The sequence below is a fragment of the Muscardinus avellanarius genome (genome assembly GCF_963383645.1).
Source record: "Muscardinus avellanarius genome assembly, chromosome: 9".
NCBI lineage: Eukaryota > Metazoa > Chordata > Mammalia > Rodentia > Gliridae > Muscardinus > Muscardinus avellanarius.
The window spans coordinates 43,877,117-43,900,960 of record NC_137795.1 but is presented as its reverse complement, the minus strand read 5'-3'; the positions used below and the strand labels follow the sequence as shown (position 1 = coordinate 43,900,960).

General features: G+C 42.6%; 1 protein-coding gene across 1 annotated transcript in view; it reads left to right on the top strand.

Annotated features, from left to right (window-relative positions):
* Positions 1–23,403, top strand: part of BCAP29 (B cell receptor associated protein 29) — a gene marked incomplete at both ends in the record, with an annotated part of 76,099 nt that extends 52,696 nt beyond the window's left edge. Inside the window, 2 exon segments of the mRNA XM_080701810.1 lie at positions 11,719–11,894; positions 23,272–23,403. Of these exon segments, the coding sequence (XP_080557936.1) occupies positions 11,719–11,894; positions 23,272–23,403 (308 nt within the window).
* Between the last annotated feature and the right edge of the window lie 441 nt (positions 23,404–23,844).

The following is a 23,844-nucleotide window of genomic DNA, read 5'->3' as shown; positions in this document are numbered from 1 at the left end:
CTTTTTTCTTTTCTTTTTCTTGTTGGCAGTCCATTTCTTTTTAGATGACTCTTCTTTGACTTTAGAGTGTATCCTGTTGCTTAAGATGACAGGATCAGAGAATCACGTAAACAAGATGGAGGTTATGGGTATAAAAAGTCCGGTCCAAGTCCTATAACGGGATTGGGTCTCTTGACTTCCGGGAAGATGGCGACCGAGAAAAGCGGGGCTTAAGAGTCCCGCTAACAACCAATCTCCATTACCACAAAAAGAGCGCCTTTCATAGCCAGAAAACACCATCACCAGAAAAACAAAAAAAACCACCAGGCTCCAGAGAGAAAGCGGACTGAGAACAGAGCTCAGGGCCACAGAGGAGACACACGAGCCCGAGGACGCAGCAGCAGCGCCATACTGCCGGCGGCAGCGGTGAACTCAACGGACGGCTACAGCAAGCCAGGTGAGCCGCTGCGGAACAGCCAGGCGGGATCTTTCGGCGCAGACAGCATTTAAAGCTCCCAGTGGCTGAGCTCAGCACACGCTGCAGGGATTCAGAGTGGAAATCAAAACCAGAGAAGAAAAAATACGCCAGCCTCATGGCCGAGGGCGTGGCAGAGGCGCCATATTGCCACCGGCGGCGGCAGCAGCAGTGAATTCACCGAGTCCAGTACAGCTACATCTGCGTACTCAAGAACAGTGAGTCAAATTGCGGGCCACAGAGGAGAAATCGCAGTATTGGGCCTCCTGGGACTTGACCCAGTGAGGGAGTGGTGGTGGCAGAGATATCACACCATAGGAGAACGCCCAACCTGGCACCCCCCACAGTCTAAAGCAGCCTCTATCGACTCCCTGGGTCGGAGACTCTGTGATACAACCCAGTAAAGGAGTAGTGGGGTCTGAGATACTACTGACTCAAGATCCAGAGCACCTTAAGTGAAGCCATAGTGACCCAAGGGAAGAACCCAGAGAAGGCACAAACCTCCGAAATCATGGGAAAGAGGAATAACACTGGAGTAATGAATGTGCACAACCCCACAACATCAGAACCTGATAAAACAGAAAATCAGAGATTTCTAGAAGATCAAATCAGGAAAATAACTGTAGAAATAATAGAGGTGCTTCGAAAAGAACTCAGAGAGAGCCAAAAAGAGATAAAGGATGCAATTAATGAAGTAAAGGCCTCAATTCAAAGCACAAACAACCGATTAGAACACATGGAGAACAGAATCTCGCTCTTAGAAGATGAGCAATCCAAAAATGAATGCATAGTTTCTAATCTAGAAAAAAATATCCAACAGCAGGAATCTGACATTGAAGAAATATGGGCCCATCTTAAGAGAGCTAACCTAAGAATAATTGGAATAGAGGAGGGAAAAGAAAGTGATACCAAAGGGATCAACAATCTCTTCAAGGAAGTAATAGCAGAAAATTTTCCAAATATAGAGCAAGAGGTTGATACACAGATCCAGGAAACTTATAGAACTCCCTTTAGACAGGATCAGAGAAGAGGATCCCCACGCCATATAATTGTCAAAATGACCAATGTGGAAGCCAAGCAGAGAATCTTAAAGGCAACAAAAACAAAGGGCCAAGTGACATTCAGAGGCAAACCAATTAGAATCACTCCAGACTTCCCAAACCAAGTCATGAGAGCCAGAAGGGCTTGGAGTAACATATTCCAAACTCTGAAAGAAAACAACTTCCAGCCAAAAATTTCCTATCCAGCAAAACTTTCTATCAAATTAGATGGAGAAATAAGAAGCTTCCATGACAAACAGAAACTGAAGGAATTTATGTCTTCAAAACCAGCGCTAGAGAAAATACTCAAAGAGATTAACTACAAAGAAGAAATAGGTAACACTCACCAGAACCAGAGAAACAAGAGTTTCCATCCAACAGACAACTAAGATTGGTTATCTGTGGAGATTCATTATTTATGTTAGTCTTTTACCTATCTCTAAGTTGTATTGTTTGCCTTTATTGTTGTTAATTTTTAGGATTTCTAGTTGGAATATTAATATACCTTCAGATATAGCATTTGGAAATATTTTATCCAATTCTATTAGTAACTTTTAACTCTGTTTACATTGTCTTTGGATATACAATATTTTCTTTTATTTTTTAGGGAGTTTGTATATTCTTCTGTTGCCTGTGCCATTGAAATCATATCCAAGAAATCACTGCCAATTTCAATGTTGTGAGGTTTTATGACCCAGATTTTCTCCTAAAAGTTTATAGTCTTAAGATTTATATTTAGGTCTTTTATCTATTTTGAGTTAATACTTGTATATGGGATTAGGTAAAGGTCCAATTTTATTCTTTTCCATGTAATTATTATTTTTCAACAATATTTAGTTAAAAGATTATTATTTCCACCACCAAATGTTCGTGGAAACCTTGTCAAAAATAACTTGACAATATAGGGAAGAATTTAGCTCTAGGCTTGTATTTAACTCCAATGGTCTATATATCTGCCTTTAGAACAGTACTACACTGTTTCAATTATTGTAGCTTTATATGGTTTGAAATCAGAAAATATATATCTGCTAGCTTTGTTCTTTTTCAAGATCGTTTTGGGTATCTAGAATTCATATTCCATATTAGGATAGATTTTTTCTGAAAAATAAATATATAAATATATGATAGTTTCACCTAAAAAAACAGAAAAAAAATATGCTCTAGTAAGAAAGAAAGCAAAAAGAAATATTGAAATGCTATCTTTAAATCATCAAACGCTTGGTATCAGACAAATGAAACTGTTATGTGAGATTATCATTTTTAATTTTGGATAAATTGCTATAATACTAGATGTCAACCACTAAGCCAAGCATGGGAAGGAGGGATGGGGAGGGAATGGGGTGGGGATCGGGTGGGGGCTGACTGGGCGATGTGTGCATGTATGTCTACAAAAGTTTGTATCCCACTATGATGTATGAATACAGTGCACCAATAAAATAAAATTAAAAAAAAAAAAAGATGACAGGATCAGATAAAACTCTGACTAACTCTTAAAATATTAAATCGCCAATTGCAGGCACTGATGTATTTCTATTCAAATCTTACCAGCAGGTTTGACATTGTGGAAGGACTTGGGTCTGGTGTGTTTTATTAGCTACTTGAACCTTAACTGCAACTTATTTTTCCTTTCCCAATTAAAGGATTAAAATAATGATATTCATTATATACATGTAATCATATAATATATGGCATATATAATTTTTAAGCCTTTTTTAAAAAGGCAAAGGTGGGCAGGCCAAAGATTTTTGAGAATTGAGAGCAGATACATTTTAAAGAGTTCACTATAAAAACAAAATTACCAAAACAAAATTAGGTATGAATGCAAGAAATCACTTGGAATAAGGACAGAAATCACAATTCTTTGGAGCTTTGGAGATTTGGGTCCTTCTATGATCTCTGGGGGCAATCTATCAGAATGCTTCCTAGTTGCAACCTGGTTTATCCTTTCTACCTAGGATACTCTACACCTCCGGTATGCAAAGGGACCTGTGTGTCTAGATCCTTGAAACTTAAACTTCATTGACCTCCATGTAAGTCAGCCTCTAGGTAAGGCAGCCTAGGTAAGGCATGGTTGTCCCCAATGAGAGCAACTGAAAAACTCTACAGACACTAGAAAATATCTGATGTAGGATTTCCACCTAAAGAAAGCAGAATTGGAAAAGTATAGCTGATTAAATGCACACTTTTACTTTCTTCTAAACTGCACTAAAACTAAAAAGATTGGGGGAGGTGTTCTTAGGGGATTGAACCCAAAGGCATTCTACCTCCAAACTACACCCCTAGCTCTTTTTTTTAAAAATAGGGTCTCACCCCCCCCCTCCACCCGGAAGGACCCCGTGGTCTGGGCCCCTGGCCCCGACCCTGGGAGGGTGGGCCGGCATTGACGGGGCATCCCTAGGCGAACCCCTCTCCACCCAGAAAGACCCTGTAAAAAAGGAAAATAAAAAGAAAAAAGGAAAATATCGGAGAGGGGTCAAGGAGGTGGCAGGTGCCAGGATACTGGAGATGCAGACAAAACTTATCCAAATGAACTGGAATTATTGGAAAAATTCCCTGCTAAGGAGGACTGCTTCTTCTCTACATTGTTAAGAATCTTGGACATCACCTGTAAGGAGAGAGACTTTAGCGGAGACCAAGGAGAAAGGCGGTGCTGAAAGCAGTCTCCGCATTGGCGGTGGAGAATTGTATTCAGGAGAAGCAGAAATCGGAGCCTACCAACCTTATTTTATTTATTTATTTTTTTTGGAGAAATTTCACCAAAGGTTGAATGTTACCGTCGCGCATGCTTAGGAAGACTGGACAACATTCAGAGTGGAAAAAGAGCTTGGGAAAGATTTGAAATGGTGGAGGCAGTGGCAATGGCAGTAGCCAGTACTCAGGGGAGGAAGAGATCTGATGCATTACACCTGGAATCTTTGAAGTAATGACCCCAGAGGCAGAATGCTACCACCACCACGCACCCTTGAGAACGTGGGACAAATAGTTGGGCAAAGAGGGTGCTCGGATTAGAGCCTGCCGAGGGGTGAGGCCGGCGACGGACACAGCAAAGCTGGGATCGGAGCCTGCCGTGAGGCAAGGCCAGTGCTGGGGCCTCCGAGGCTGGGATCGGAGCCTGCTGAGGGGTCAGGCCAGTGCCAGGGCCAGCATGGCCGGGATCGGAGCCTGCTGTGAGGCAAGGCCATTATTGAGGCCTCCGAGGCCGGGATTGGAGCCTGCTGAGGGGTTAGGCCGGTGCTGGGGCCAGTGAGGCTGGGATCGGAGCCTGCCGTGAGGCAGGGCTGGTGCCGGGTCTCGGAGGCCGGGATCGGAGCCTGCCGAGGGGTTAGGCCAGTGCCTTGGCCAGCGGCCGGCATCGGAGCCTTCCGTGAGGCAAGGCCGCTATTGAGGCCTCCGAGGCCAGGATCAGAGCCTGCCGAGGGGTTAGGCCGGTGCTGAGGCCAGCGAGGCCAGGATCGGAGCGTGTCGTGAGGCAGGGCTGGTGCCGGGTCTCGGAGGCCGGGATCGGAGCCTGCCGAGGGGTTAGGCCAGTGCCTTGGCCAGCGGCCGGCATCGGAGCCTTCCATGAAGCAAGGCCGCTACTGAGGCCTCCGAGGCCTGGATCGAAGCCTGCCAAGGGGTTAGGCCGATGCCAGGGCCATCGGCTAACATCGGAGCCTGCTGTGAGGAAGGCCGGTGCTGGGGCCTCCGAAGCCAGGATCGGAGCCAGCTGAGGGGTTAGGCCAGTGTCGGGGCCAGCGAGGCCAGAACCGGGGCCTCCCATGAGGCAAGGCTGCTGCTTGAACCAGCAGGGTCTGGATCAGTCCACCGGGTAGCCAGGCCACAACTGGGGCCATCAAGAGTGGGATCGGTATTTGCAACGCGGCATGCACAGAGAAATATCACAGAAAATTAAAACCAGATGCTTCCCCTAATCAGCAGTAACTAGGAGGAAAGGGGCAACAGGAAGTGGTCGAGCCCTATTGTGAAGCAATTAAGGTGACCAATCAGAGGGTATGGAATAGGGGAGGATGGAGCCTCTTTAAAAAGCAGGAGGTACATAAACATATGTATCAAAGTTAATCACCAAACAAGCATGGGATTGAGGGAGGGGGAGGGAATGGGATGGGGACTGGATGAGGGCTAATTGGATGATGTGTGCTTGTATATCGGCTCAAGTCTTATATTCCAATGTGATGTATGATTACAATGCACCAATAAAAATAAATTAAAAATAAATAAATAAATAAATAAATAGGGTCTCACCAAATTGTTAAGTTGGCCTCCACTTGCTATCCTCCTTGTCTCAATCTCCTAAGTACTTAAATTATAGGCATGTGCCGCCATGCCCGAGTTTTTGGTTTTTTTTTTTTTTTTTTGGTTGGTTGGTTGTTTTTTAAAGGCCTAAACCCTAAACCTACAAGAATAAAGTAAATATGAGAAGAAAGAGCACCAACTTTTTGGAAACACATGAACTAGTAGTACTAATGAAAATTAATTACCTTTTGGAGAAAGCCAAGAACCAGATCACCTAAAACCACCAAATAATGAAGGCTTAGCCACTGATGGTGCCACTGCCCCTGTAAGAGACTGGAAGCTGTTTAAGCAATCTGAATCCCGGGTGTCCCTCTCTTCCTCTAGATTGCTGGGTGTCTCCTCCCGGGCCCCAGCCTTTTCAAGGTCCCTTTTCAATGTGTCCTCCTTGAAAAGCTAGAGAAAAGATCTGTTTTAACAATCAGAAAACAGGAAAGTTAAGTAAATGGTATGTGCATGGTACATGTAGGATTTCTTCTTCAACCCAGAATATGGCAGCCAGTCCTTCACATCAGGCAGAAGACCAAACAAGGGCTTTCTCAGTGAGAATTCCTCATGCCCAAGAGGAAAGGCCTCAAGATACCACATGGATGTTGACATGGGAGTTCCCCAGCCACAGGCATCAGACAGCTCACCCTACAGGAAACCTCAGTATGAACAAGCCTCACCCAGTCATTCAGAGCTTCCAGGCAGCTCTTGAGGGCCTCGCTATTGAACATGAGGAGGCAATCTAGCATGAAGAGATCTGAGAAAAGCTTGAACAGAATTTATTTTCAAATATGATAAAAAATAGAAAGTGTACACGGAGAATAACAGTGTTTCAGAGAGAACATCGTGTGTGTGTGTGTGTGTGTGTGTGTGTGTGTGTGTGTGTGTGTGGTACTTGGGGTGGAACCCAAGGGCTTTTCTACCTCCAGGCTATACTCCCAGACCTATTTTATATTTTATTTGGAAACAGGGTCTCACTAAGTTGCTGAGAGCCTCACTCAGTAGTTGAGGCTGACTTTGAACCTGTGCGATCCTCCTGTCTCAGCCTCCCAAGTGCAGGGATAACACGCTCAGCAAGACCATGGATTCTTAATGTACTCACATAAAGTCAGAACTGAAAAGTATTAAAATTTTTTTCAGAAAATAAAGAAAAGCCTTTACAAGAAAAAAGAGAGGGATCAGCACAAAGCTCAGCACAATGCCTAAAGGTAAACTGTCTTGTTTTGTTTCTTCAAAAATATAAAAATACCTGAGATGGAATAAATTATTAAAATATTTTTTTTTTGCTGGGAGTGGTGGCGCACGCTTGTAATCCCCACGCTTGGGAGGAGGAGAAAGAAGGATTGCACAGATTTGAAGCCAGCCACGCTGGCTTAAGAGACTCTGTTCCCAAATATAAAATAGGTCTGGGAGTGTAGCCTAGAGATAGAAGGGTTTCCAGGAACCACAGTACCATCAATATATATATTAGCCAGGCATGGTGGGGCATGCCTATAATCCCAGTACTTGGGGGGCTGAGACTGGAGAATCATAGGTTCAAGACCAGTGCACAGTAAATTAATGAGACCCTGTTTTAAAATTTAAAAAAAGGCCTGGGGGTATAGCTCAGAGGTAGAAACCCCTGTGTTTAAGCCCTAGTACCACAAAATAAATAAAAATTATTTTCCACATTTCTAGAGACTGAAATCTCCAAGATCAAGGCACCAGCAAATTCAGGTCTAATGAGAGTTGCTTTCTGTTTCTAAGATGGTGCCTATATCCTCCAAAAGGGAGATAGTCTGTGTCCTCCTGTGGCAAAGGTAGAAGGGCAAGAGTGATGAACTCCCTTCAGTAAGGCCTTGTATAAAGGCCTCTGTCCCCTTCATGACAGGGCAGGGGAGCCTGCATCACACAGTAACTCCTTAGACGACCCACTTCTTAACATTACCATATCAGCCATTGAGTTTCAGCTGAATTTGTGGGGAATGCATTCAATAGCACAGACCCACACCAATGAACTGGATTCAAAAGGAAGATTCTACAAGTTTTCAGAAAGCATAAATATTAAGAGATCCAGGTGGGGCGTGGTGGTGCACGCTTGTAATCCCAGCATTCAGGAGGCTGAGACTGATTGTGGTTCACGAATAGCCTCAGCTACTTAGTGAGGCCCTCTGCAACTCAGTGAGACCTGGTTTCACACTTGATCTTAGCCAAAACGCCGAGAAGCGATTTTTTTCTTTCTTTCTTTTCTTTCTTTCTTTCTTTCTTTCTTTCTTTCTTTCTTTCTTTCTTTCTTTCTTTCTCTCTCTCCCTCTCTTTCTTTCTTTCTTTCCTTCTTTCTTTCTTTTCTTTTCTTTTTTTTTTTTTGGTGGTACTGGGGTTTCTGGAAACCCTTCTACCTCCAGGCTACACTCCCAGACCTATTTTATATTTTTACTTGGAAACAGGGTCTCTTAAGTCAGAGCGGCTAGCTTCAAACCTGCGCAATCCTCCTGTCTCAGCCTCCCAAGCGCGGGGATTACAAGTATGCACCACCACGCCTGGCCACCTGGTTTCAAAATAAAGAATAAAAAATAGGGCAGGGGGTATAGATCGGAGGCTGAATGCCCCTGGGCTCCATCCCCAGACCCACAAAAAAAAAAAAAAAAAATTAAGAGATCCAGTTAAGTTCAGATTTCTCAAAAAAAAAAAAAAACTTTGGAAAATAAAAGACAATAGAAAAGTGCTTTCAAAATTATGAGGAAAAATATATTCGACTTCTCTCTTTTTTTTTTTTTTCTGGTTTTCCTGGAAGCCATTCTACCTCCAGGCTACACTCCAAGACCTATTTTATATTTTTTTTATTTGGAAACAGTGTCTCCTAAACCAGCAAGGCTGGCTTCGAACCTACGTGATCCTCCTGTCTCTGCCTCCCAAGCACGGAGATTACAAGCGTGTGCCACCACGCCTGGCCCTCTCATTCTTTGGTGTGTGTGTGTGTGTGTGTGTGTGTGTGTGTGTGTGTATGTTGCCAGAGATTGAACGCAGGGGCATTATACCTCTCAGCTACACCCCCAACTCTTTATTTTTATTTATTTTTGTTTTGGAACAGGGTCTCACAAGGTTGCTGAAAGTCTAGCTAAGTTGCTGAGGCTAGCCTCGAACCTGTCTCAGCCTCCCCAAGTACTGGGATTACAGGTATGTGCCACCATGCCAGGCCCAATCTAGTACTCTGTAATCAAGTCACAAATCAAGCATGAGTGAGGAATAGAGACATTTTTAGACTCACAAGTCCCCCCCCCCAGCCCGGTCTTTCCTCCCGCATCTGGGTGCTTCCTTCAAACACTAGTGGAAAGAGGAAGTGATCCACCTAAAGGATGAGTAAACCAAGGAAGAGGAAGGTGGTAACCAGGACAGAGGAGATCCACACGGGGGAGAGGCAGAGGGAATCCACGGGATGTTGGTGATGGGAGGCTGTGAGCTAGGAAGCAGGTAGACAGTTCTGAGAGAAGACTTTTCTAGAAGATGAGGTTGATCAGATAGCCAGTGTGAGGGAACATACTGAAAGGAGATCCATATCAGCTGGAGGAGAGATTGAGTTTAAATGGTGATAAGTATTAATGATTATAGAAAAGAAAACAACACAAGATGAAAAAATAAAAGATAAGAAAGACAACTGAAACTCAAGGAAACACACACACACACACACACACACACACACACACGTGTAGAACATAAAAAGTAATAGCCCTTTACCAGGCAGCTCCATTCTGAACTGAAAATAGAATTACAATAATGTAAATACTGTCTACTGATCTAACCAAAATTATGATATTATATTGAGAAGATGGAGAAATAAGGAAATTTGGTAGTAGTGGGAACACAGGAAAGAGAAGTAAGTCATCTCAAAATAAAAATTAAAAAGGAATGCATGAATATTATTTAGAGATAGAGGTATCTAGGAATCAGGTAAAGAATTTGAAAGTGGTTGCCTTTAGGAAGGGGAACTGGGAGAAGAGACTAGAGACTGTTATTTGTGTTATTAACCCGTGTAGGAATGGCTGATTCCTTTAATTGTAAGACTGGGCATGGTGGTGCATGCCTGCAATCTTTGTACTGGAGAGATTGAGACAAGAAGATCTCTGGTTCAAGGTCAACTTCAGCAACAAAAGGAGACTTTCAGCAACCTAGTGAAACCCTGTTTTGAAACAAACACTGAAAACAGCTGAGGGTGTAGCTCAGAGGTAGAATGCCCCTAGGTTCAATCCCCAGTACCACACACACACACACACAAAATATAAGAATGATAAAGTTAATACTTTTTGTAAAGCAGTACTGCTGAATTACGTATCTATTTTACTATTCTGGAAACACTGTCCAGGTTAATTAGCTACTTATAATACATTTTAAGTCCTTGAGAAGAAAACAAAACATTATTTAGACTTCTGTACTTTTGACTGTCAACCTATATTAGCGTTTCAATTGGTTTATAATGGAATTATATTAATATTACATTAGCATACAGCTGTCTTTTCTAGAACTCTAAGATTTAAATTATGATGTATACTGCTGGGAATTTCTTACTTAGTCTCACTAAATGCATTTTCTATTTTATTATAATTCTACTTAGTAATTCCTTATGGCTTTTGTTTTCTAAATAACTTGATTTTAGCGAGACATGGTGGCGCATGGTTGTAATCCCCGTGCTTGGGAGGCTGAGACAGGAGGATCGCACAGGTTTGAAGCCAGCCTCAGCTACTGAGTGAGGCTCTCAGCAACTTAGTGAGACTCTGTTTCCAAATAAAAATATAAAATAGGTCTGGGAGTATAGCCCGGAGGTAGTAAGCCCTTGGGTTCCACCCTAGTGCCATAAATAAATAAATAACTTTATTTTTATGACTAGAGTACAGTTTGAACCAGTGTTAAGTCATTTGCAAGATCCAGGTATAGTTAAATGGACAAACTAAACAAAATAAAAAATAACCATTAACCTGTAATCCCAGTACTTGGGATGATGAAACAGGGGAATTGGGACAGCCTCAGCAATATAGCGAGGCTCTCAGCAACCTAGTAAGACTGTTTCAAAACAAAAACTAGAGCGGGGCATTGGGGCACATGCTTGTAATCCCCGTGCTTGGGAGGCAGAGACAGGAGGATCCCACAGGTTCAAAGCCAGCCTTGCTGGTTTAAGAGACCCTGTTTCCAAATAAAAAAAATATATAAAAATAGGTCTGGGAGTGTAGCCTGGAGGTAGAAGGGTTCCATCCCCAATACCAAAAACAAACAAACAAACAAACAAACAAACAAAAAAACAAACTAGAAAGGGCTGGAGGTATAGCTCAAAGGTAGAATGCCCCTGGGTTCAATTCCCAGCATCAGGAAAAGAAAAGAAAAGAAAAAAAAAAGGCAACCACTGAGTAGAGAACAGTGACCAAGTTAACCTCGACTAAACTGCTTTGATTTTTTTCCAAGTCAGAATATTTTAAGGTGCCTACTATGCACTTATCATGGCAAAGATATCATGACTAAGAGTAGCATTCCTCGAGTACTCACCCTGCGCTGGGTTCTAATTGCCTTACCTACTCTCAGTCACAAAACCATTGCAGCAACCCTATGAAGTAATGCTAGTGTCATTCCCAATTTGCAGACAAGAAAAAGGAGTAATAAAGACACTGTGCTTCCTGAATTGCTCAGGGAGTTGCTGAGCAGAAAATGAAACCCAGAGCCAGTACCGTGAATCAGCGCCCCGCATTGCCACCCACTGATCAGCGAGGGGCAACATGGAGGAGACACAAAACTAAGGAAGAAAGAAAAGCGAATTCACTTTATTGAGCACTTTACTATGGTCCAGAAAGTTGTCATGGTATGCAATTACCGTGAGAATATAATGAACGGCTGTTACTTCATTATACTTGTAACAAAGAAGAGGAAACTTGTCCAGGGTCACAAAAAATAAGCTTGAATCCTCAAGAGGCATATTTCTTCTAGGGGCTCACACAAACACAGAAAAAATGGGCAAAACTACAAAACGATGTCAAGTCTGCAGTAGAAAAAAATGTAAGAATTCCACGGAGAGAATGTTCAGACAAAAGGAGATGCTGGTGGACTTCTTGGAGAAAGAGGAGTTTGGGACCAAAGGCCTGATGATTAGGTTAATAGAGGAGGTGTGAACAGCACTGCTCCTGATTGTCACAAGTGTTGCAGTTTCCCTCATTTTGTAAATGTTTTATTGTCTTACAATATATAGCCTTTGGGGCTGGCCAAAAAGCATTTTCAAATTTATCTCTTTTTGTAGGAATTTCAAAGGAGAGAGAAATGCCTATGCATGGAAAACCCTGAATATGGGAAGTGAAGGGGGAAGTTGTTCTGTTAAGGGTAGAATAAAAAGGAGGGGACAGATACTGGGAGTGAAGAGATGGAAGGAAAGAGAGAAATTTCCTTGGATAAAATTTTGAAATATTTGGTTTAATCCATAGAGATTTTTGAAACATGATAGGTTTAATTCAAGTACCAGGATTCCAGGTGTAATCCTAGTACTTTGGAGGCTAAGAAAAGAATATTACAGGTTTGAGGATAGCCTCAGCAACTTAACAAGACCCTGTTTCAAAATAAAAAAGGGCTTTGGGTATAGCTTGGACATAGAATGTTTCTGGGTTCAATGTCCAGTACAAAAAAAGGAAGAAGGAAGGAAGGAAGGAAGGATGAATGGATGGATGGATTTGATGGGTTTAAAACTTTCATTGCCCAGGCTGCTCACCCGCTCTTAGAGAAGCTTTCAAAACACTAATTAAATACATATATTAATTAATACATGTAATAATACATATAATAATATATTAGTATATTAAATATATATGCCTGTATGCCTGTGTGTGTGTGGAGAGAGAGAGAGATGAGAGACAGAGAAATAGAGAGAGAGAGAGATAAGAGAGAGAGCGCGCGCATTTCAGAGGTCTACATGAGTAGTCTGCTACTGCTTAGTACTATGGATGAAGCCAGCTGTGATGTTCAGCAAATCTGGGTTCTGTCTACTTGAAAGTGACTGCCTTTACATCTTGTGATATCTTCCATGGATTCTGCAATGAAAATAAATTATAATCCCTTTGAGTGGGAGAAACAAAATTAGAAAGAAAAATGATTAGAAGCAGAAGGCAGCCTGTCGCTCATGGTGCCAGATTTGTTCAACATGTGAGTCAAAAGCTGTGGATAAGTTTTTCTGGCCGTTCTCCCAATTAACAACCTTTAGCTTACTTAAAAGCCAAAATCTATGACTCAAAAGAGCGTGCTAGGGAGAAATTTTTGACAGATAAAATTAGCTATTCTTGGCAACATCAAATAACATATATACATACACTCACGTACCTTTTTCTGGAATGAAGCTCAAAATATACCAAGACTGAACTTAATCAGCTCCCCAGGGCTCTAAGACTCACTTAAAGTAGCTGGCATGTATCAGGTGCTTACTATTTCATTCTCACTCCAACATTACGAGACCAGAACTGTTCTCACATCATTTTCTTTTAAATATGGTGAAATTGAGTCCAGGTGAAACTGCATCACTTCCCCAAGGTCAAACAGGTAGAAAATGACAGAGCCAGGACGAAAACTCAGATGCTCTGACTCCACAGCGCTCTTAGTAAAGTCCTTACCTTCAAGCAGTTTATAGCCCACTACCAGATTTAGAAAAGTTCCTTCCACGGTGGTAAGTACTCACATAGTGCTAAGGATGTGTGTATGAAGAATATCCAACCTTGCCTTTCGTTTCTAGGGAAGCCACCATCAGAGGGATACATAAATGAAGAATATAGGAGCCAGGCACGATGCCAACACGCCTATAATCCCAGTACTTGGGAGGCCGAGACAAGAGGATCACAGATTTGAGGATAGCCTCAGCAAGTTAGCAATACCCTGTTTCAAAATAAAAAATAAAATAGGGCTGGGGGTGTAGCTCAGAGATGGAATGCCCCTAGGTTCAATCCCCAGTGCCAAAAGAAAAAAAAAGAAGAAAGAAGAAAAAAGAAAAGAAAATGCTAGGAATGGAGAAAAGAAGGAAGGAATCCAGGCAGAGGAGGAAGCAGGTTCAGAGATAAGAGAGCATAATACTTCAAGTCCATTGAAGGAGGGCTAATAGCATTGGGGAGCCATTTTGAATGTGTGTGTGTGTGTGTGTGTGTGTGTGTGTGTGTGTGTGTGTGTGTGTTTTACTAGGGACTGAACGATTGAAGCCAGGGGAGTTCTACCTCTGAGCCACAACTTCAGCTCTGTTTTATTTTTTAGTTTGTAACGGGGTCTCACTAGGTTGCTGAGAGTCTTGAAGCATCATCCTGCAATCTTCCTGTCTCAGCCTCCCAAGTACTGGGATTACAAGCATGTGCCACCATGCCCAGGGAAAGGTTTTAAACTAAAGATAAGCCTGACTAGATTCGCATTTTTAGACTTTTGTTGTTGTTGTTGTTGTTGTTGCTGTGGGAAATAACTTATAAGTCGAGCAGGAAAAGCCCCCAAAAGACCTGTGAGGAGACTGCTGCCGCGGTATAATCCTTCCTTGGGAAGCTAAGGAGGACTGCAGGTTTGAAGACAGCCTCAGCAATGTAACAAGAAATGAAGAAGGACGGCAGATATAGCTGAGAGATAGAATGCCTCTGGGTTCAATCCCCAGTATCAACACACACACACACACACACACACACACACACACACACACACACACCAATGAGTTGTTCAGAATAGGAGAGATTAAAAAAAAAGCTAATAATTTAAGTTTTCTTTTTTTGTATAGATATGGTAGAAATTTAGCATCTATTGTTTTGAGAAAATTAACAAACATAACAATAAAAGCTCAGACCCTGGGGTCAATCCCCAGTACTGGGAAAAAAAAAATATATATATATATACACACACACACAAATAAGAAGTAGAAAAGAAGCAGCAGCAAGACTGGCTGCTTTTAAGTTAAACTAACAAAGGACTCAACTTTTTGTTACTGCGGATTAAACATAGGGGTGTTCTACCTCTGAACTAGACCCTCAACGCTTTTTATTATTACTTATTTACTTATGCAGTACTGGGGATTGAATCCAAGAGCATTCTGTTTCCAAGCTTCACCCTCAGCCCTATTTGGTTATCCTTTACTTTGAAACCCTAAATCACAGAGGGCCTCCCTAAGTAGCTGAGGATGGCCACGAACCTGCGATCCTCCTGTCCTGTCTCCCAAATACTGGGATTATAAGTGTGTGTCACCACGCCTGGTTCAGCCCTTTTCGTGTTGAAACAAGGTCTTGCTAGGTGGCAGGAGCCTCTTTAAATTGCTGAGCTGGCTTCAAACCTGTGATCCTCCTGCCTCAGCCTCCCAAGTGCTGTCAAATCATTCTTATAGCAAATACATACATAAAAGCACATATACTTATGAATGAATGTAACTATCCATATTTCATTAATTCTAGGATATCATTAACTATAAAACATAAAATATTTTATGGATCATTAAGAAAAATAGCGCTATCAATTTATTTATTTATTTACTTATTTTTTGGTGGTACTGGGGTTCCTGGAAGCCCTTCTACCTCCGGGCTACACTCCCAGACCTATTTTTACATTTTTATTTGGAAACAGGGTCTCCTAATGCAGTGTGGCTGGCTTCGAACCTGCGCGATCCTCCTGTCTCTGCCTCCCAAGCGCGGGGATTACAAGCGTGCGCCGCCACGCCCGGCTTAGTGCTATCAATTTAAAAATTTCACACCATTAGCCGGGCGTGGCGGCGCACGCTTGTAATCCCCGCGCTTGGGAGGCAGAGACAGGAGGATCGCGCAGGTTCGAAGCCAGCCGCGCGCGCTGGCTTAGGAGACCCTGTTTCCAAATAAAAATGTAAAAATAAGTCTGGGAGTGTAGCCCGGAGATAGAAGGGCTTCCAGGAACCCCAGTACCACCAAAAAAAAAAAAAAAAAAAAAAAAAAAAAAAAAAAAAATTGCACACCATTAGTTGTAAGTGTGCATTTTTAAATTAGTGAAATAGGATATACATTTTGTGATCATTGATGAATGTCTGCCGGACCCACAGATATGAGGTCAGGGTGCAGGCTTTTGCTCTTAATTGTACTCATGATTGATATAAATAAAGACCATGAATGAATGAATGAATGAATGAATGAATAAGTAGATCTCAACCTACAAGTCTTGAGTGATAAGTCAGCAAGGGTCTGTTCAATCAACGTTAACTGCTAAGTAAATACTGAAAAGCAGCAATATTATTGTCTGACATTTATTTTGAAGTGACACATCTATCTCTTTGGAAAGAAATTCTAGGCCATGATTAAATTCTGATAAGTAAGAACCACCCACCTCAATGCAAAATAGGCAAAGCTTGATTTGTAAAGCCGGGTGAGTAATCTGATGTGTTGGATGTAACAAGTAATTGGGTGGGGAGAGCAAGCTGTTATCACTTCCTACTCTTCTCCGTTTTGAAAAAACAGCCAAATTCAGAGACTCTTTTGACTATTAAAAAGGCAGTTCTATACCCTTAGAGAATCCTGTAATGGAAAAGGTCTTCTGTCCTCGCACCATTTATTTTTGCTATAGGAAAAGCATTTAATAGAAAAAAGGGGGTATCTTCATCTATATACATGCAGGACATATAGTGATTTTTGAATGAACTTTTTATATAGAAACATGAATTTTGAAGACTTCTGTCTATTTTCCAAGGGAAGTAATCCCCCCCCCTTTTTTTTGCGGTACTGGGGATGGAACCTAGGGTCATTCTACCTCCAAGCTACACTCCTAGCCCTATTTTTTATTTTTTTATTTTGAAGCAAGGTCTCACTGAGTTGCAGAGGGCCTTACTAAGTAGCTGATGCTGACTGCGAACCATGATCCTCCTGTCTCAGTCTCCCAAATGCTGGGATTACAAGTGTGCGCCACCAAGCCCGCTTTCCCTCTGACTTTTAATGTTATCTAACAGTCTGTTTTCTTCTTTGTCCTTTTTCCACCTCTACTGCACTTCTTAACACTCTAGAAATCACTATTGGCATGAAGCCATTGCCAAGTTCCTATACAAAGTGGTCCATGGGGCTGACTGGACCTGACTAAAAGTGCTCAAGATAAGCAGGTGTGGTGGCGCATGCCCATAATTACAGTACTTGGGAGGCTGAAACAGGAGGATTGCAGGTTCCAGGACAGCCTCAGCAAGTAGTGAGACTCTCGTGAACCTAGTTTCAAAATAAAAATAAAATAGGGCTGGGGTATAGCTTGGAGGTAGAATGTCCCTGGGTTTAACTCCCAGTACCACGAAAAAAAAAAAAATAAGCAAATAACTGGAAGCAGAAATCCTTATTTAGAGTGACATATAGGTTATATTTATATTTGCATAAAATGACTCTAAGTCAATTAAAGAGTCATTTAAATGAGTCACTGTGGCGCTATGCAAGTAAGTTGATATTCTGGAATTTTTGGCAGCCATTGACCAAGGTTAGGAAAAACCCTTATGTACTTACCTGTAATGATTTCTATATTATAACAAACACCATATTAGTGTGTGTGTATATGTGTGTGTGTGTGTGTGTGTGTGTGTGTGTGTGTGTGTTACTGGGGGTTGAACCCAGGAGCAGTCTACCTCCTAGTTACACCTCCATCCCTTTTTATTTCTTATTTGGAGCAGGGTCTTGTTACATTTCTGAGGGTCTTGCTATGTTCCTGATGCTGTCCTTAGCCTGTGATCCTCCTGTCTCAGCCTCTCAAGTACTGGGATTAAAAGTGTGCACCTCCACATCTGACCATATCATATTCTTAACTGAAAAAGAAACATTGTACACCAATATGTAATATATACTTAGGGTTTTTTTTTAATGTATGCTTGGGCTGTAGGTAGGTCTGTTTCAACATGATAGTAATAACAGTTGAAGGGAGAGATATTGCTTGCCCTCTAAAATATTTTTGTTTAGTAAAGAAGATAAAGCTTGTTTGCAAATGAAATTATGATACTAAGGTGGATAGTGAGAGTTAGCCTAAGAGGATCAGATAAGGTACAAAGAGAATCCAGAAAAAGAACTGAATTAATTCTCACTGAGATCATCAAGGAATGTTCATGGAAGAGACAGCATTACAACTGGACCTCAAAAGTATGTGTGAGGGTGTAGAGAGTACGTACATTTGGAATCTACCTTAAAACAAACATTTGCTTGTATTTCAGCAGAGCTGAGTTATATAACCACCCATAATGTACTATTTGTAAGAAATGCATATACCTACTGAGCATGGTGGTGCATGCATGCCTAGAAATACCAGTACTTGGGAGTCTGAGCCAGGAGGATGACAGCTTCAAGGCCAGCTTCACCAACTTAGTGAAAAACTGTTTCAAAATAGAAAATAAAAGCTGGGAATGTAGCTCAGAGGTATAATGACCCTGTGTTCCAATGATGGTACCCAAACCAATTTTTTTTTTTTTTTTTGCAGGTCTGGAGATGGAACCCAGGGGCATTTTACCTCCGAGCTACACCCCCTGCCCTATTTTTTATTCTTTATTTTGAAACCGGGTCTCACTGAGTTACAGAGGGCCTCACTAAGTAGCTGAGGCTGTCCACGAACTGCGATTCTGTGGTCTCAGCCTCCCGAATGCTGAGATTACAAGTGTGTGCCACCACGCCCAGCTCCCAAACCAATTTTTTAAGATAAATAAATGAAAAGGCCTAGGAGTGTAGCTCAGAGGTCGAATGCCCCTGGGTTCAATCCCCAGTACAGAAAATTGTACATTTTGAATAACACACAGAGCTTTACAGGGATGATGGAGTCCTCTGAAGAATGGTTAGCAGCACCCCTTAGCGTCTGCTCACTAGCTTTCAATAGCATCCATCCAGGTTTGGCAAATGAAAATGTCTCTAGACATTGCTCTGGATTAGGGTCAAGAGAGCCCTCAGTTAAGGACTATTGGTATACTTAAATACAGTGTACACAAGAGATCAATCATTTCCCTTCTTCTCTGAAAGTGGATAAGCATTCATGTCATGAGTTTTCTTTGAGTTTCCTTCTTCAGTGGCTTTTGTATGATTATTTTGTTTTGACTGGGAACTGAGCTCAGGGGCATTCTATGTTTGAGCTACACCCAGGCCTATTTGTTAATTTATTTATTTAGAAACAGGGTCTTATGTGAGCCTATATTTAGAAAATATAAAAAAACTTAACCAAAAGACTTTTAGAGCTTATTAACAAATTCAGCAAAGTAGTGAAATACAAAATCAACCTAAAAAAAATCAGTAGCTTTTCTATATGCCAGCCATGAATCCAGAAAACAATTCTATTCACAATAACCTCAAAAATAATAAAATACATAGGAATAAATCTAACCAATGAGGTAAAATATCTCTGCAAAGAAAATTATAAAACATAGCCAGGTGTGGTGGTGCACGCTTATAATCCCAGCATTTGGGAGGCTGAGACCATAGGATCACGGTTCGCAGACAGCCTCAGCTACTTACTGAGGCCCTCTGCAACTTAATGAGACTCTGTTTCAAAATAAAGAATAAAAAATAGGGCAGGGGGTATAGCTCAGAAGTCGAATGCCCCTGGGTTCCATCCACAAACTCGCAAAAAGAAAAAGGGAAATTATAAAAACATTAAAGAAAGAAATTGAAGAAGATCTTAGAGGAAAGAAATTGGAGATCTCCATTAGAAAATGGAAAGCTCTCCTGATCTTTAGATAGGCAGAATAATCAAAATGGCCATTCTAGCCGGGCATGGTGGCACACGTTTGCAATCCCCCACACTTGGGAGGCTGAGACAGGAGGATCACACAGCTTCAGCTGGCTTAAGAGACCCTCTTTCCAAATAAAAAAATTATATAAAAATATGTCTGGGAGTGTAGCCTGGAGGTAGAAGGCTCCTGGGTTCCATCCCCAGTACCACCAAAAAAAAAAAAAAAAAAAAAAGCTATTCTAAGCCAGGCATGGTGGTGCAGTCTTTTAATCCCAATATTTGGGAGGCTGAGACAGAAGAATTACAAGTTCAAAGACAGCCTCAGCAAGTAGTGAGATTCTCATCAGCTTAGCAAGACCCTGTTTCCAAATAAAAACAGACTTGGGTGTAGCTCAGAGGTATAAAGTCCTCTACAATGTTCAATTCCCAGTGCCACACACACAAAAAGGCCTTTATGCAACCTCTATCAAAATACCAATGTCATTCTTCACAGACCTAGAAAAATCAGCCATAAATGTTATATGGAGAAAAATGAAAAGACCCAGAATAGCCAAAGCATTGTCAGCAGTAGGAACCATGCAGAAGGCATCACAATTCTTGACTTCAAATTATACTACAGAGCTATAGTAATAAAAACAGCATGGTATTGGCACAAAAACAGCAACATAGACCAATAGAACAGCATAGAAGACACAGAAACAAATCCACACATGTATAGCCAATTCATTTTCAACAAAGTTGCCAAGCACATACATTGAAAAAAATACAGCCTTTTCAACAAATGGTGTTAGAAAAACTGGTTGTGCATTTGTAGAACAATGGAATTAAACCCTTAACTCTCTTCCTGCACAAGGGTCAGCTAGAGTTGGATCAAAAAACTGGAAATTAGACTTTATTGACTTTGAAGTTACTAGAGGAGAGCATAAATCCAGCAATGCAACATATAAGTACAGGTAGAAACTTCTTCAATAACACTCCAAAAGCTCAGGAAATCAAAACAATAATTAATACATAGGATGGCATTAAACTAAAAAGCTTCTGCTCATCAAAGGAAGCTATCAAGAGTCTAAAAAGAGTGTACAGAATGGAAGCTCAGCTATCCCGCTGATAGAGGACAAATATCTAGAATATACAAAGTACTTAATAGACTCAGCACTAAAAAAATAATCCAATCAAGAAATGGGCAACTGAACTCAATAGATGCTTCACAAAAGAAGAGATACCAATGTCCAATACATATATGAAAAAATGTTCAACATCATTAGCAATCAGGGAGATGTAAATCAAAACAACGCTGAGATTCCATCTAACCCCAATCAGAATGACAATCAAGAAGTCAAACAAAAGAAATGCTGGTGAAGATGCAGGGAAATAGGAACTCTTCCACGCTGTTAGTGGGATTGCAAATTAGTGCAGCCACTACGGAGATAAATGTGGAGATTCCTCAGAAAATTGAGAATGAATAGGTGGGCATGGTGGCACACACTTGTAATCTCAGTGCTTGGGAGGCTGAGACAGGAGGATTGCACAGGTTTGAAACCACCCTCAGCTACTTAGTGAGGCTCTCAGCAACTTAGTGAGACCCTGTTTCCAAATAAATTATAAAATAGGACTGGGATGTAGCCTGGAGGTAGAAAGCCTCTGGGTTCCACCACCCAGTACCACACACACAAAAAAAATTGAGAATGGATCCACCATATGATCCAGCTGTACCACTCCTAGGTATCTTTTCAAAGGGACTGAAATCAGATAATTATAGTAATATATGCACATCCATGTTCATGGCAGCACAAGTCATAATAGCCAAATTATGCCACCAACCTATCTGTCCATCAATAGACGAATGGATTACAAAATTGTGGGACATAATACACAATAGAATTCTACTCAGCCATAAAGAAGAACAAAATTATGTCATTTTCTGGAAAATGGATGGACATGGAGAATATTATGTTAAGTGACATTAACCTGTCCCAGAAAGTGAAGGGTCATATGTTTTCTCTCACATGTAGAAGTTAGAGAGTAGTTGGGATACCAGAGTGACTTCAAATAATGGAGGAGAAACTTCAGTGGAGCCAGGGAGGTGGTCCAGGGAAAGTTAGGGGAGAAGGAGGAACAATGAAGGAATTACTTCCATCTTATTATGTGCATACATGAGAATCCCAATGCCATTAAACTAAAAGACAGATGGAGAGAGAACTGGGGGAAAGCCCGCCGAGTGCTGTGTACATGTGTAACACTATCACTATGATTTACATTTTGGTGTGAGACTATAATGTACCGATAAAGGTATAAAAAACTAAACGATATTTTTAAAAAAGAAACAGGGTCTTGTTAAGCTGCTGAGGCTGGCCTTGAACCTGCAATCCTCCTGTCTCACATCTCCTAGTACCACCATGACCAGCTTCCTTAGGGATTCTTGATCTCTCCTCTCCTGTCCTCTCCTCTCCTCTCCTGTCCTCTCCTCTCCTGTCCTGTCCTCTCCTGTCCTCTCCTCTCCTCTGCTGACCTCTGTCCTCACCGTGTTGCCCAAGTTGGTCTTGAGTTCATGATTTGAGTGATCCTTCCACCTCAGCATCCTGCATAGCTGGGCCTGTGGGCCAGCACCACCACACCCAGCAACTATTTGGTTCCTAATCTCTTTTGATCAAGTAAGCATTTGAAAATCTGTTGAAAGCTCTTGACTCACTCATACCTCAGAAAAACACACTTGTATGCACCAATATTGCCTAGGAGATTCAGACTAGGCTTCTCCTGAGAGGAGCTCTGTTTCTGGGGGCTTATAAAATTATCATGTTCTGTATTTTTCCAAGTGAGTAGCTAACAATAGATGTCCAAAGTCTTTATTTTGGAGTCTCTTCTGCATTTATTGAAAACACTGATAATCAGATGATAATGTTCTGGTATGCCTAACCCTTCCTTCCACTTTCATCTTCACCATCATCAGTTTCAGCAAGATTCGTCTTAAGAGAAGAAAAAACACGGAGGAGGAAGGATGGATCTGACTCCTCCTCCCCCTCTAGGTTCCATTCCTGGGTAGTCCAGTTATAATTGTTGTTGTTACTGGTATTATTATTGTTATTTTTATGATGCTGCTGCTGGGGATTGAACCCAAGGCCTATTTTACTTTTTATTTTGAAACAGTGTGTCACTAAGTTGCGGGGGGTGGGGGTGGGGGGGCTTACTAAGTTGCTGAGGCTGGCCAAACCTGCAATCCTCCTGTCTCAGCCTCCCAAGTACTGAAATTACAGGCATGCCCCACAACACCAGGCTAGTCCAGTTTATTGACTTCCTGATTGTCCAGATAAATGAGAAGAGTTAAGTAAGGAAGTGGCCACCTAGACACTTCATGGCGAACTATATCATAGGGCCGGAAATGCACAGAAAATGCATCAAAAATCCATGGGCAGGTTATGATTTCTATAACCACCACTCACTGAGGACTCTACAAGACTCTAGAAACACAAAAATCGTAATAATGTGCGAACCCAAGGGCTGTTCCTCTCCTGCCCCCACTGAGTAAGAGAGCACCTGTGCTAGACAGCGGAGCTCTCAGATTCATACAGCCTAGGAGTCAAAGAGCTTCCAGCCCGCACTGCGCTCCGGACACGAATTCCACAGAGCCCGACCCGCCCTCACCTTGCAGCACCCTTTCGTAATTGAGGGGCTAGGGAAAACCTGGGTGACCCTTAGGTGACAACCAGTAAGATTCTCAGCCTTCTGGGTTCGGGAAAGGGAAAGAAGGCGGGTAGGATTTCTTTCCCGGTAGGATCCGTGGGGGAAAGATCATAGTGTGTCCTTCCTTTGGACTAAAGTGTCTGTGTTGCTCCATAAATAAAACGTCGCACTGCCTTCTGCGAGCTCTATAAAGGCAGCGGGACCGCGGTCCCTGGGGCATTCCGGGCAGAGAGCGGGAGCGAGACAGGTGAGTCCGCCGCAGGAGAGGTGGCGCCCTCCGCCCCGCCCTGGCGTAACTCCCTGGGATGGGACTAGTCCGGGGCAGTGAGCCGACCGCCTTCCTTCCGAGAAGCTGGGAGTGCGGAGGCTAGGAAGGGACTTTGCGATCGGCTCCACCTGTCCCAGGAGAGCGGCGACCCTCTGCGGCAAGTTGCCTGCAGTGAACTCAGCTTTGGCCCGGAGCGCGCCTGGGGGCCCCACGCCCGGCCCGGGATGCCCTGCCGCTGCGCGCCCGGAGCTGCGCCCCGGGTCGGGTGTGTGTGTGTGGGGATGCTCTCCCTCTTGCCCTGGCCCTAGGCCCCTGCGCCAGCCCTGGTGCGGGGAGATTTCAGGACGCGGACAGCGCCCTGGCTGCCCGGGGAGGCGACGGCCGAGCTCGGGACGCCCCCAGGCGGGGCGCGCTGAGCCGGGGAGCCCGCGCCGCGGGTGAGGGTGCTCGGCGCGCCCTGCAGGCGGGCGCCCTGCGGCCGGGCGGTG